At 43.4% G+C, this 14321-nt stretch overlaps 1 protein-coding gene across 1 annotated transcript; it reads left to right on the top strand.

Annotated features, from left to right (window-relative positions):
- Window positions 1-1237: 1237 nt before the first annotated feature.
- Window positions 1238-12156, top strand: LOC111164169 (mast cell protease 3-like). Its single transcript, XM_089906260.1, is given in 8 exon segments — window positions 1238-1375; window positions 10196-10206; window positions 10425-10515; window positions 10517-10572; window positions 11052-11187; window positions 11382-11602; window positions 11604-11637; window positions 11976-12156. Coding segments are annotated over 8 exon segments (849 nt in total). The 3' UTR covers window positions 12138-12156.
- The last annotated feature ends 2165 nt before the right edge of the window (window positions 12157-14321 follow it).

Raw genomic sequence — 14321 nt, 5'->3', positions numbered from 1 at the left:
TCCCTGTGGGAAGTCCACAGGGATAAAGCATTTGTGTTTATTTTTATTGCTGGTTACACTCTGTAGAAGTGCTATTACATGTGACTCTAGAACGAGTCATTTGTTTTCTAGATGTGAAGATCCCGCTGTGTTCACGGGAGCATCCTTGTCCCCTAGGGGAGAAGGTAGCAGGGAGGGAGGAAGAAGGAACAAGGGCAACCTTATTTCTTTTACTCTAAAAGTAGCAGGTAGGAATGTCATTGCACACATTCAGATGGTAGGAAAACCCATATGAAGTATTTGTTTGAAGGCAATCAGAATCTGAGTCTACACGCTCATCCTGTTGGATGGACCAAAAACATGATCCCTGTCATGACTGCAAGCTCCTGCCTGTGCAGATGAAACTGGAATCAGGGAGGCCCACGTGGTCTGGACAAATGGAGAAGCGTCTCTGCTCTTTAGGCCATCACGGCTGCTGCTGCATCCATACAGTCCAAGATGACCTAGACTTTTCAGACTTAGGAAGGAAAGGCTTGGAGGTCACATGTAGAGTGTGTGATTTTTTGCTGAGCAAGGACCTCCCTGGGCTGGGCTCACCTCGCCAGACACTCCTAGCAGCCATCTACCCAAGGTCTTGCACTGCTATGCAGCACTGCCTGGGAGGTGAGCGTCACTTCTAACTCTGTGATGGTGCCATCCTGCCCCCAAAACACACCATGCTCCTCTGCGCCATGGGGTCAATACCCTGGGATCACGTAACCCTCAAAAGCATGCCGTTTCCCATTTCTGTACACAAAGCATGCAGCAGCGTAATCTCCTAATGACCTGGGCACTTTTACAAAGGAAGAGCAGTGATGTCACACAGCTTCTGATTTAGAGCTGAAAAAAACCCTAAGACATACTAAGGACCTGGCTCCTTGATTGAAAAAGACAAAAAGGAAAATACAGAAACAAAAAACACAGCATTTTAAAAAGTTGCCCAGCCACATACATGTTCAGTTCAAGTATTACATTTATTTTGAGGAAATGGTTTTATAATTTAAAACAGGTTTAAGAATCTTTGTTGCAGACCCTCATTCTCCTTTGAGAGATGAGGGAGACAAAGTCCCAGGAGGGGGTAGTGACCGACTGGAGGCACCATAGCGTTAGGACAGAGCCTGGACTAAGCCAGGCTCCCTGACAGCCAAGCCAGCAAGAGGCCTTCCATGTTTTCTAACCCCTGCCCTTGTGATGACTTCCTGGCATCCCTGGACAAGACATGAACCTCTGCTCAGACACTTACCTCTCCAGAGAGCAAGCCTCTGGGCCCCTGTGGCAGCCATTCTCTGACAAGTATTCAAAACGCCCTCCTGGTGAGCTGGTCTTTCTGCTCATGGGCACACTTGGATGGAGGCAGGTAAGTACCTGAAACATGCTGATTCCTTCAAATCTTCTTGTCCTTAGAAGTATCCTCTGTCCCCCACCTTCAAGGAAAAAATTCTTGCCTTGCTTAAGCAAGATCTCTGTAATGGAAATAAAAAATGAAATGCAGTAAAACATCTCTGCAATGACCTCTAACGAAATGCCTCTACTCACCAAGACCCTCTCCCATCACCCCTCCTGCCCTCCAGACCCACAAGAAGACTCAGGTCCCAGTGTGGTTGGAGAGAGAACTGCCAAGCCAGCTCTGGGGCGAGAGACCTAAAGGGATGCAAGTTCTTGCTAATTTCTCTTGGGAATGTGCATTGGAACAGAGATGGCTCTGCCTTCCCTGCCCATGACCATACTTCTGCCAATAGCACTCACTGTGGACTTGCAGAACTTCCAGGGTTTATTTCCTGTCTTGGTATCCCCCCACACAATACCCTTTTGGCCAACAAACACATTTCACTATGAAAAAAATTCAACAAAAGTTTCCTTACTTTCCAGAGGCATATTGCTAGACTACATTTCTTATTCAGAGTCAAGAGGCTCAATGAACCTGTGTTAATCAAGCAAGACAAAGAAAATCACATCTAAGCATGTAATAGTCAAATTAATGAAAATCAAAGATAAAGAGAAACAGTTGACCATAGGCAGAGGGGAAAAGAACTTACATTACTTTAGGGGAAACAAGAATCACAACAAGCTTCTTGTCAGAAATAATGGAAGTCAGGGAAATAACATTTTTAAATGATTGAAAGAAAAAAATAGGCAACCTATTTCTGGAATTCAACCTAGAATTCTATGTCCAGTGAAAATAGTGTTCAAAAATGAAGACAAAATAAAGACATTTTCAGAAAAACAAAGGTAAGAGAATTTGTTGCCATCAGACCTGCACTGTAAGAAATACTAAAAGAAGTCTTCAAGCTGAAGGGAGATGATTCCCCCATTTGCAAGCAGGAAGGGAAAAACAAAAATAAAAGTGTAAAATGTGGACTCAAGATGGTGAAGTAGGAAGACCCTGAGCTCACCTGCCCCCAAGAACACATCAAAACTACAACTACATATAGAGCAACTCTTGCTGAGAATAACTGGAAGACTAGCAGAATAGGTCTTCTACAACCAAGGCTATTAAAGCACACATACACACACACAGGGAGTCTGGGAAGAGGAGGGGATGATATCTAGGCAAGACCATTATCCCTAGTGATGACCCATAAAATGAGGGGATGTCACAGACTCAGGGATCCTCACTGTGAAGAGAGGGGGTTTGAGCTTCATATTAGGCACCCCAGCCCTGGGGTCTGACACTGAAAAGGTGAGACCCATTAGCTGGTTTAAAAATCATTGGGCTTACTGGAGGGCTCTCCCTAGACTCCACTCTTAAAGAGTGCACAGACTTGCTCCCAGTCCCCACACCAAGGTAGCATACTGAAAACTGCCCATGTTTTTTTCTTTTTTTTTAAGAAAAAAAGGGAGAGAACCCAAATAAGTAAAATAAGAAATGAAATAGGTGAAGCTACAACTGATACCACAGAAATACAAACAATCATAAGAGAATACTGCAAAAAAGTTATATGCCAACAAATTGGACAACCTAGAAGAAATGGATGAATTCCTAGAGACATACAATCTTCCAAGACTGAATCAGGAAGAAATAGATCATCTGAACAGCTGATAACTAGAATTGAAATTGATTCAGAAATCAAAAATCTCCCAGTAAACAAAAGTCCAGAACCAGAGAGCTTGGCAAAGGAATTCTACCAAACATTTAAAGAGTTAACACCTATCCTCCTCAACTATTCCAAAATAATGAAGAGGAAACACTCACAAATATTCCATGAGGATAACATTACTCTGATACTGAAACCAGACAAATACAAAAGAAGAAAGAAAGAAAGAAAGAAAAAGAAAGAGAGAGAGAGGGAAAGAAAGAAAAAGAAAGAGAGAGAGAGGGAAAGAAAGAGAAAGAAAGAGAGAGAGAGGGAAAAAAGAAAGAGAGAGAGAAAGAAAGAAAGAAAGAGAGAGGGGGAAAGAAAGAGAAAGAAAGAAAGAAAGAGAGAGAGAGGGAAAGAAAGAAAGAAGAAAGAGAGAGAGAGAAGGAAGGGAGAGAGGGAGGGAGGGAGGGAGGAAGGAAGGAAAGAAGAAAGGAAGGAAGGAAGGAAGGAAGGAAATACAGAAAAAGAAAATCCCTGACCTACATAGATGCAAAAATCCTCAATAAAATATTAACAAACCAACTTCAACAATACATTAAAAGGATCATACACCAAGATCAAGTGGGATTTATTCAAGGGACAGATGGATGGTTCCTTATCTGCAAATCAATCAACCCTACACCACATTAACAAAACAAAGAATAAAAATCATATGATCATCTCAATAGATACAGATAAAGCATTTGACAAAATTCAACATCGATTCATGATAAAAACTTTCAACAAAGTTGGTATAGAGCGAACATGTCTCAACATAATAAAGGCCATTTATGACAAACCCACAGCTAACATCATACTCAACGATGAAAAGCTGAAAGCTTTTCCTCTAAGGTTAGGAACAAGGCAAAAAGGCCCACACTCACAATTTCTATTTAACATAGTATTGGAAGCCCTAGCCACAACAATCAGACAAGAAAAAGAAATAAAAGCATCCAAATAGGAATGAAAGCAGTAAAATTGTCACTATTTGCAGATGACATGATATTATATATAGAAAACTCAAACGGCTCCACCAAAAAAAAAAACATATTAGAAGAAATAAATGAATTCAGTAAAGTTGCAGGATACAAGATGAATATATGGAAATCTGTTTTTTTTTATATACTAGTAATGAACTCTCAGAAATAGAAAGAAAAAAATCCCAATTACAACCCATCAAAATAAGTAAAATACCTATGAATAAATTTATTCAAAAAGGTGAAAGATCTATACTCTAAAAACTATAAAACATTGATTGAAGGAAGTTGAACAAATAAATGGAAAGATATCACATGTTCAGGGATTGAAAGAATTAATATTATTAACATGAGATATGACCCAAAGCAACCTACAGATTTAATGCAATCCCTATAAAAATACCCATGCCATTTTTCAGAGCTAGAACAAATGATCCTAAAATTCATATGCAAAAACAAAGGACCCCAAATAGCCAAAGAAATGCTGAGGAAAAAGAACAAAGCTAGAGGTATCATCCTCCCTGACTTCATACTGTACCATAAAGCTACCATAATCAAAACAGTATGAAATTGGCACAAAAACAGACACAAAGATTAATGGAACAGAATAGAGAGCCCAGAAATGAACACATGTACATAAGGTCAATAAATATACCACAAAGAAGGCAAGATAATACAATGGAGAAAAGTCTCTTCAATAAGTGGTGTCAGGAAAACTGGACAGCTACATGTGAAAGAGTAAAATTAGAACATTTTCTCACACCATATACAAAAATAAACTCAAAATTTATTAAAGACCTTAAACCATTAAATTCTCAGAAGAAAACATAGGCAGTGCACTCTTTGGCATAGGTCTCGGCAATATATTGGGGTTTTTTGGATATTTCTCCTCAGGCAAGGGAAACAAAAGCAAAAAGAAACAAATGGGACCTAATTAAACTTAAAAGCTTTTGCACAACAAAGGAAACCATCAACAAAGCCAAAAGGCAACCTACTGAATAAGAGAAACTATTTACAAGTGATATGTCTGATAAGCAATTAATATCTAAAATATATAAAGAACTCACACAACTCATTATCAAAAAAAAAAAAAAACCCAACTGAAAAATAGGCAGGGTGCAGGGAACTATACTAATATCCTGTGACAAATCATAAAGGAAAAGAACATGTAAAGAATATACATACATGTATAACTGAGTCACTTTGATGTGCAGCAGACATTAGCACAACACTGTAACTCAGCTCTACTTCCATTAAAAAAATGTTTTTAATGGGCAGTCATCTGAATAGACATTTTTCCAAAGAAGACATGCAAATGGCCAACAGATACATGAAAAGATGTTCAACATCACTAATCATCAGGTAAATGCAAGTCAAAATCACAGTGAGACATCACCTCACACTTCTCAGAATGGTTATTGTCAAAAAGACAAGAAATAACAAATGCTAGCAAGGATGTGTTGAAAAGAAAAAACTGGTATCCTGTTGGTGGGAATATAAATTGGTATAGCCCCTATAGAAAACAGTACTGAGGTTCCTCAAATAGTTAAAAATAGAACTACCATGTGATTCAGCAATTCCACTCCTGCGTATATATCTGAAGAAAACAAAAAAACTAGTACCAATGTTCACAGAAGCCAAGCTATGGAATCAATCTCAGTGTCCATCAACAGATGAATGCATAGAGAAGATGTGGCACATATATATGCACAATAGAATATACTCAGCCATAAAATAAACAATGAAATTTACCATTTGCAACAACATGGATGGACCTGGAGGGTATTATGTTTAGTGAAATAAATCAGATAAAGATAAATACTGTACATTTTCACTTACACGTGGAATCTAAAATATAAAACAAATGAACGAATGTAGTAAAACACAAACAGACTCATAGATACAGAGAAGAAAGCTAGTGGTTACCAGAGGGGAGAGGGTAATGGGAGAAAGAAGATAGAGGAAGGAGACTAAGAGGTACAAACCACTAGGTATAAAATAAATAAGATACAAGGATGTAATGTACAACACAGGGAATATAGCCAATATTTTATAATAACTTTATAGTCAGTATAAACTGTAAAAATACGGACACCTGAAACTAATATAATATTGTAAATCAACTGTACTCTAATTTTTAAAAAGTGACCAAGTGGAAAAGTATTTATATCAATTTCTTACATGGATTATTGACTTTAAGGCAAAAAATGCTTTAGTATTTACGGCATATAGTGGTGAAATGTATGACAAAAAGAACTCAAAGGGTGAGAAGGAAGACAAATGAAAATATATCATTACAATGTTCACATATGAAGTGGTATAGCATGAATTCAAGGTTGCCTGTAATATGTGAAGGAGGCATACTGTAATCCTAGAGTAATAGCTAAAATAATATATAGATATATAACTAAAAGCCAATAAAGAAGACAAAATGAGATACAACAAAATATAGCAGGAAAAGTAGGGCAAAAGAACAAAGAATAAATCACATTAATAGAAATCAAATAGCAATACGATATTCTTCAATCCAACCCTATCAGTAGCTGCATTAAATGTAACTAGATTAAATACTCCAAAGGACACAGACTGTTAGTCTGGATGAAAATGCAAGACTCAACCTTGTGCTGTTTAATGAGAAACATCTTAAATATAAAGACATGGATAGGAGGAAAGTAAACTTATGGGGGGAAAAAAGATGTATCCTGCAACACCAATTAAAAAAACAGCCTTACCCATGGTATATGCTGTTTAACTTTAGAACTTTCGGCCATCTGAGAGATGAGATAGAGTAGAATAATTATTTTCTTTTTTCCTTTTCTTATTTCTGTTTATCTGAATAAGAGTGAAGTTGAGACTCTTTATTATTTTTTACGTTTATTTTACTGTGAACGCTCAGGTCTTTTGCCCATTCTATCAGGTTTTTGGTCTGTTTCTTCTGGATTTAGAGATCTTTGAATATTAGATTAGCTCCTTAATTGTGACAAAGGTTGCAATAATTCTTTACAAGTTTGCTGCATGTAATTTAAATTTTCTTACACTCTTCTTTGATATATAAACTTTAAAATTTATTTTTTCAAATCATAATTTATTTATCAGTCTTTCTTTTAAAGTGTATGAATTTAGAGTCATTGCTAGAAAGGCTTTCTCCACTTTCACTTTCTAAAGGACTTTACCCATGTTTATTTCTAGGCAATATATGGTTTTATTTTGTGTATTTCAGTATACAAATATCTTACCTATTTGGACTTTATTCTGGTGGTTTCCGTAAGATACTGCTCCAACGTAATCTCTTAACAAATGACTATCCAGTTGTTCCTAAATCATTTATTAAAAGTCCATCTTTTCCCTTATGATTTGAATTGCTACTTTATTATAAACTTCATTTCCATATATACCTGTGAATGTTTCTGAATTTTTCCATTGTGTTTCACTAGTCTCTCTCTCTCTGTTCACGATACAACACCACACTGTTTTTCAGAAAGAATTTTTATAGACGTTCTTAAGATCTGATAGGCTAACCCTCTGCCGTACTATTCCTTTTTCTTTTTAACAATTTCCCTAGTGATTCTTTCATGCTTATTTTCCACACAAATTTTAGAAACAATCTAGACCTTGTGTAACGCCAAGTGAAAAAATTGGGTGGGTTTTTAAAAATCACATCATATATATTATTTTTATAATCACATTTATATATTAGCTTTGGGAGAATCAGTACCTTTTTGGTGTAGATCTGTCATATGTGAGAACTAAGAATATCTTGCTGTTTCTAAAGTCTGTTTTTGTGTTTTTCAGAAGTTCTTTAACATTTTGCACAAATAGGTTTTTCACAATTCTGGTTAAGGTTTTCCTAAGCCCCTCATCTTTTTTTGCTGCTACTATAACAGATTTTCTTCCCAATTATATCTTCAAAGTGGTTATTATTTGTATATATGAAAGGTACAGATTTCCTTTTAATTTTGAAATAATCTCCAGCTTATAGAAAAGTTGCCATTGCAATACAAAAACTTTTGTCTTCCAGACCCATTTGCGAGTAAAGTTACTGACGTGATGCTCCATCAACTTCTCAAATACTTTAGAGTGTAATCCCTACAAACAAGGGCACTCTTACATAACCACAGTCCTACGATCAAACCCAGGGAATTAACATTGATGCCGCCAATACCATCTAATCCTCAGACAGTGAGAAACCTGGCTCATTAGCTTAATATGTTGACTTGTTTGATTAATCCCCACAGAGATTTATATAACAGAGCTCTCACTCATCTTCTCCAAGTGCCTCCCCTGCTCCCCCCACCCAGGCTCTGGCAATCCACATCAGGCAGCCCCTTCATACCCATGCCCACCTCACCCTATTTATCCTGCTCTGACACATCCCGCCAGACTCCCCCCCACCTCCACCACCCCGACTCCATGAAGGCCTTTAAATCTCCCTTGAGCTCCGATACCACCTAATAGCCAGTCCCTGTTTGAACACCCTCTTCAACAGACTTGGGCATCCACTCCCTGCCTCACATGTATTCTAATTACTCATCCAGGCTGCCCAGTGCAGGGTGTCCGAGCCCACGTAGGGGGTGTGTCCACACAGGAGAGAGGCCTGGAGTGGGAACATTCCCACCCCACGCAGGCTTGGCTTGGACACCACGCTCTCATTTACTGTGGCTCCCCTGCCAGAATCCCTACTGAGAGTGTGCTTTGTTTCTTTAAGGTTTTGTTGCTTTTTAAGAGACTTGGGATCAAGATATTTAGAACCAACAATGTTTTCAATTCCATGACTCTCTCCTTCTTTTCCATTATGGGGACATGATCAGGATAATTTGTTTAGCAAATGGTACAGGGACATCAGAATGCAATTCTCTGGATAGTGGTGTGGGTATTCTGCTTTGGCTCCCTGGCATCCATTCTCACTTCACATGGTATCAGTGATTCATTAAAAAGAGTAACTCTGGGGACAGGCAAACTTCTTCCATTCTCAGTGCACGTGGGTTGGACAGAGCAGACCCCAACCTATCCAAAGGCACTGACCTAGGCTTAGACGGATCAGTGGTTTCAACGGCTCTGACTAACTCTCCAGACCCCTAAAGCAGTGTGGCAGGTTCTGCTTTGCTATGACTGCCGTTGTGTATCTCCCATCCCACACGTTCTCCTTACATGACGGCAACACTCCTCCTGCTGGGAGGTGGGGTCTATGACCCTTCCTTTTTAATCTGGTGGGGGCTCTTGATTGCTTCAGTTAGTGGAATATGGTAGAACAGATGCTTCTGCCTGGCTCATTCTTGGTTTTAGCAGATGCTCGCTCTGGGGAAGCCCACCACTGTGTTGTGAGGGAGCCAAACAATCCCATGAGCTGAGACTACTTGAGGGGACCTTGTGAAGAGAAACCAACGGGCCCAGTGAACAGCAAGCCCTAACCACTGGGCGGGTGTGAATGAGCCTTCACATGATTCAGCTTCCAGGAGTCAAGCCCCCCTGACACCAAGGGGAACAGAGGGATGCTATCCACACTGTACCCTGACCAAAATGCAGATCTGTGGGTAAAAGCAATGTCGCTGCTGTTCTTAAACCACTCAGTTCTTTATAACTGGAATAAGCCCTCTTCAGCATCACTCTCACACCATTCTGTCCATCCCATACCAAGGATCTCACCATCCTTGTCTGATCATGACAGCTTGTCTCCTCCACCAGAAGCAAGAGTTGTTATCTCCAATGTTTCCCACAGTCTCACACAAAAAGAGGCCTCAATACACAATCCCCCTGGTGATCTAAAGAGAACCGCGAAAATTAAGATATTCTTGAATCTATCATCCTGAGACCCAGGCTGCTAGGGCTCAGGGACCTGCTACTGGCTGATACAACATCTCCAACTACCCCTACTTGGAGCTGCCTTTCTTGTTTTCTGCTGCTGTGGTGGCGCTGAGCCGAGAGCTACGGGTCCTTCCGTGGTGACTGGTAGTTCATGCTCCACTCAGACCCCAGGACTTGATCAGACAGAGCTGTGAGACTTTCAGAAAAACCTCACTTGATAAAGGTCACAACACCAGAGGGGACCCCCAGGGTTAAAGGACCAGAAGGAAGCAGTGGCGACTCAGATCTGGGCAGCCTTCCTGGAGAGATGCCCCTGCTGGCCCTTCCTCTGTCCCCCAGTGGGGAGGCAGGTAAGTGACTGTCCCCACTGTCAGAGGTCCAGTCCCATCCTGCACTGGAGAAACCCTGCTCAGGTGCTACACTCATACATATCCTGGCTCTGGTCCATCTCCAGGAACTTTCTGAACTCTGGTCAAATTCCCTCAAAGACCAGCAAATCTGCTCCCATCTCCCCTCTCCAGGCTTTGGCTCCATGAGCACAGCGGGCAGACTGCAATCTTTCTTTCAGGCCAAATCATCGGGGCCATGAGGCCAAGCCTCACTCTCACCCCTACATGGCGTTTCTTGAGTACCATGCTTCAGAGAAAAGTTTCATCTGTGGGGGGTCTCCTTGTGCATGAGGACTTCATGCTGACAGCAGCTCACTGCTGGGGAAGGTGAGGAGGAACACCTGGGCCCCCACCCCTCTGCAGACCCCTCACAGGGAACCCTCTTCTCAGGGGCTGCAGACCTGGGCCACCAAGTAACATAGAAGAGCTCTTCAGAGGACAGGTGAGCTTTGGGGAGAGAGGAACAGGTCAATGCGAGTGGCCCGTGAAGAGAAGGGACTGATCAAAGGTGGGATGGAAGGAAGCTGAGGTTGCACCCTGGAGTCCAGAGTGCAGATGTGAGAAATTCCTGGTTTTCCTTAGAGATGGTCAAGCTCTGTGCAGGACTGAACACCCTAAGTGGACTCCAGGAACTTGCACCCAGCCCGGGCTGCCAGGAAGCAGGCAGCACAGAGAAGCTCAGCCCCAGGTCCCATACCTAGAACTTTCTCCCCTCCAGTCCCACCCTGTCCCAAGCTGTGCTCTTTCCTCACGGCTCCTGGCCTGTATTTCCTGCAACTCCACCTCCCTCTCTGCTCTCGGGGCAGCTCAATCAACATCACCCTGAGGGACCACAACATCTACCAGCAGGAGAGGACCCAGCAGGTCTTCCCAGTGAGAAGAGCCATCCCCCACCCAGGCTATGATCATAATAAGTGGGTCAATGCTATCATGTTACTGCAGGTAGGGCACGTAGCCACACTGGTTCTTGCACACTTTCATACCTGGGTTTTGAATCCCCCATGACCTCATTCCTGTCCCTCCTTCCGGTATGACCCCTTCAGTTGTCCCAGGGCAGTGAGGGAGGCAACCCCATAACTGTCCCTGAGGCCTCTGTGGGCCAAAAGTAGGTTAGAATGCCTTTCCTCTGCCTTCAGCTGAGGAGGAAGGCCTACCTGACCGCCGCCGTGAGCCCCATCAGGCTGCCCTGGAGGAGGGAGCTGGTGAAGCCAGGGATGGTGTGCAGTGTGGCCGGGTGGGGGCACCTGGGCGTGAACAATCCCATGGCAGAGAAATTGCAGGCGGTAGACCTTGAAGTCCAAAGGGATGAGGAATGCATCTCTCACTACAAAGATTACAACACCCCTACCCCGATATGTAGGGAACCCAAGAAAGAGGAAGGGTTCTTTTTTTGTGAGGTCCCCAGCGTTATCCATGCAAAGCCCTGAGCACAGCCAAGCTGTGAGGGTCCAGGGCAGTGGGAACTAATCATATCCCTGTGTCCCCAGGCTTTTCTCCTATCCAGTCTCTGTCCTGTTTCCCTGGGGGCATGGAGACTGTCCCACCACCACATATGGGCAGAGGCTTCCTTGGCGAGGAGAAGGGGAGATTGTCAAGGCCAGGCTGAATCCTCAGGACCAACAGCCCCTGATATCAGCCAGGGCCCCCAACAGAGACCATCCACCCTGGGGCGGCGCAGAGGACCACACCTGAAGAAGATCCGGCTCAGCCCTTCCTCTCTCTGCCCACAGAGCGTCTCTGGGGGCCCCCTTGTGTGTAACGGCATGGCCCAGGGCATCGTGTCCTTTGGAGAAGAGAATGGGACACCTCCAAATGTCTACACCAGAGTCTCGAGCTTTCTGTACTGGATCCAAAAAACAATGAGCTACTATAAACTGCAGGGACCAGACTAACGTGCCCCTGGGATGGATCCCTCCATCTCCTCTGGGATAGAGGTCAGAATGGCACTGGGCCAAAAGGGGGTGAAGGGGAGACTGCCTGGAACTTAATAAACTTTCATCTCTTGAGCAAAAATCATTGATTCCTATTTTATTCATTCAAGCACATTCGTTAGGCACCTACTGTGTCTGGCAACCATCCATTCACATTTCTGATCTGTTACGGGCTTCCCCCTCCAACACACCACCCACCCTTCCAACTCTAGAATAAAAATTCCTGCTGCACTGACAGCCAGCTCCCTCCAGTCCCTCGTCCCCAGTGCCAGCTCCCCCTGCCAGGCTGACCATGGGCTCCATCAGAAAAGGGAGGCACCTCCTCAGGAGAACACGACCCTCTTCTCAAGGACCCTCTTATCGCATCCATATGCCCTCCTCCTAACCCACACCCGCTCCCCTGCCCCACCCTATCCCAGTGCCAATGTGGCAACATAGGAGAATCCAGATTTGGAAGGAGGACCACCTGAGAAGCTCTGGGGTTGAGGGGGGCACTTCTCAACCCCAGAAACAGAAATGTGGGGAGGCTTTAGAAATGTGTAGTGCTCCCCATGCAGAGTTCCCTCTCCACATCAGAGCAGCCAGAGCTCCGAAGGCTGAGAGAATTTCAGGAGGGCCTTCAGTATTCCCAGGCCCAGCTCAAGTGCCTGTTGCAGCTCTGTCCTGGAGTCCTGAGCCCAGGACCCTGTGCAACCTCTGGTGTCCTGACGGCACATCCTCCCTCAGCCCAAAGTGACCTTGAAGGCGCTCTTCCATCTTTTTTTTTTTTTTTTTTTTTTTGTGGTACGCGGGCCTCTCACTGCTGTGGCCTCTCCCATTGTGGAGCACAGGCTCCGGACGCGCAGGCTCAGAGGCCATGGTTCACGGGCCCAGCCGCTCCGCGGCATGTGGGATCTTCCCGGACCAGGGCACGAACCCGTGTCCCCTGCATCGGCAGGCGGACTCTCAACCACTGCGCCACCTGGGATGCCCTCAGCTCCTCCCTCTTGGTCTCAGCCAGCGTCTCTTCAACTCCCACTGTTCTCACCTATGTGTGTTTAAATATATTTATCTCCAAAGGAAACTCACTGAAATGAAAATTATTGGTTTCAAGGGTATCCTAATGTTTCAAAGGTGTTTATAGCCCATATTTTGTTGAGTAAATATTTTCTTCTATTTTTCAACAATATTTGAATTTTTTTTGTGTGTGTGTGCGGTACGCGGGCCTCTCACTGTTGTGGCCTCTCCCGTTGCGGAGCACAGGCTCCTGACGCGCAGGCTCAGCGGCCATGGCTCACAGGCCCAGCCGCTCCGTGGCATGTGGGATCTTCCCGGACCGGGGCACGAACCCGTGTTCCCTACATTAGCAGATGGACTCTCAACCACTGCGCCACCAGGGAAGCCCCTGAATTTTTAATATAACAACATATTCAGAAAAGCAACCTCATTTTTCAAACATGCAGCTTAGAGATGGCTGGGCTGAAGAGAAGAACTGGTTGGCTGAATGTTTGCATGGTGAGTGAGCTTCATCTCTGGCAATATGTGTTTTGGGTATAAAAGGAACATATATTCATCATAGAAACTAACGTATTCATCATAGAAAGACAATTAAATACAGAACATATAAGTAAGAAAATTAAAATGACCAAGAATTCCACCATCCCAAGATAATCATCATTCATGCTTAGGCATGTTTCGTTCCCCTCTTTTTCTATAAGCCCATAGAATGCTGTTTCTTCAACTGACTTGGGGTTGGGTGGCTGAGAACTCCTCATGCCTTCCCTGCCATCACTCTTCCTTCTGTCCTCACACTGGTGAGAGTGGTGGGATCATCTACAAGTGTTTAGGATTACTATGCCCAGGGCCATCAGAGACGTGGTTCTCTGGACAGAGAATACTTAGTGGGTAGTAATTATTAGGATGACCAGCATCCGTTTCCCCTTCAGTGCACACCAGTAAGAAGCATTTCTATAGAGGAAGCCCCTCCCCACTCACAGGCACCCTGATTTGAGTGGGACAGCCCCCATCTCAGCTCGAGGGGTGCTAAACACCTCAGCACAACCCAATCAGTCACTCACTTCCGATGGACCCAGTGATGGTTTGTTTTGGTCAAGTGAATATCAAGTCCAGGAATTTTGTTCAAGATTGGGGGATAAGAAAAGCTGT

Source organism: Delphinapterus leucas, chromosome 2, assembly GCF_059928025.1.
Source record: "Delphinapterus leucas isolate spDelLeu-1000000601 "Yukka" chromosome 2, BTC_Dleu_Yukka2, whole genome shotgun sequence".
Classification (NCBI taxonomy): Eukaryota; Metazoa; Chordata; class Mammalia; order Artiodactyla; family Monodontidae; genus Delphinapterus; species Delphinapterus leucas.
This window is presented reverse-complemented; position numbering and strand designations above follow the sequence as displayed.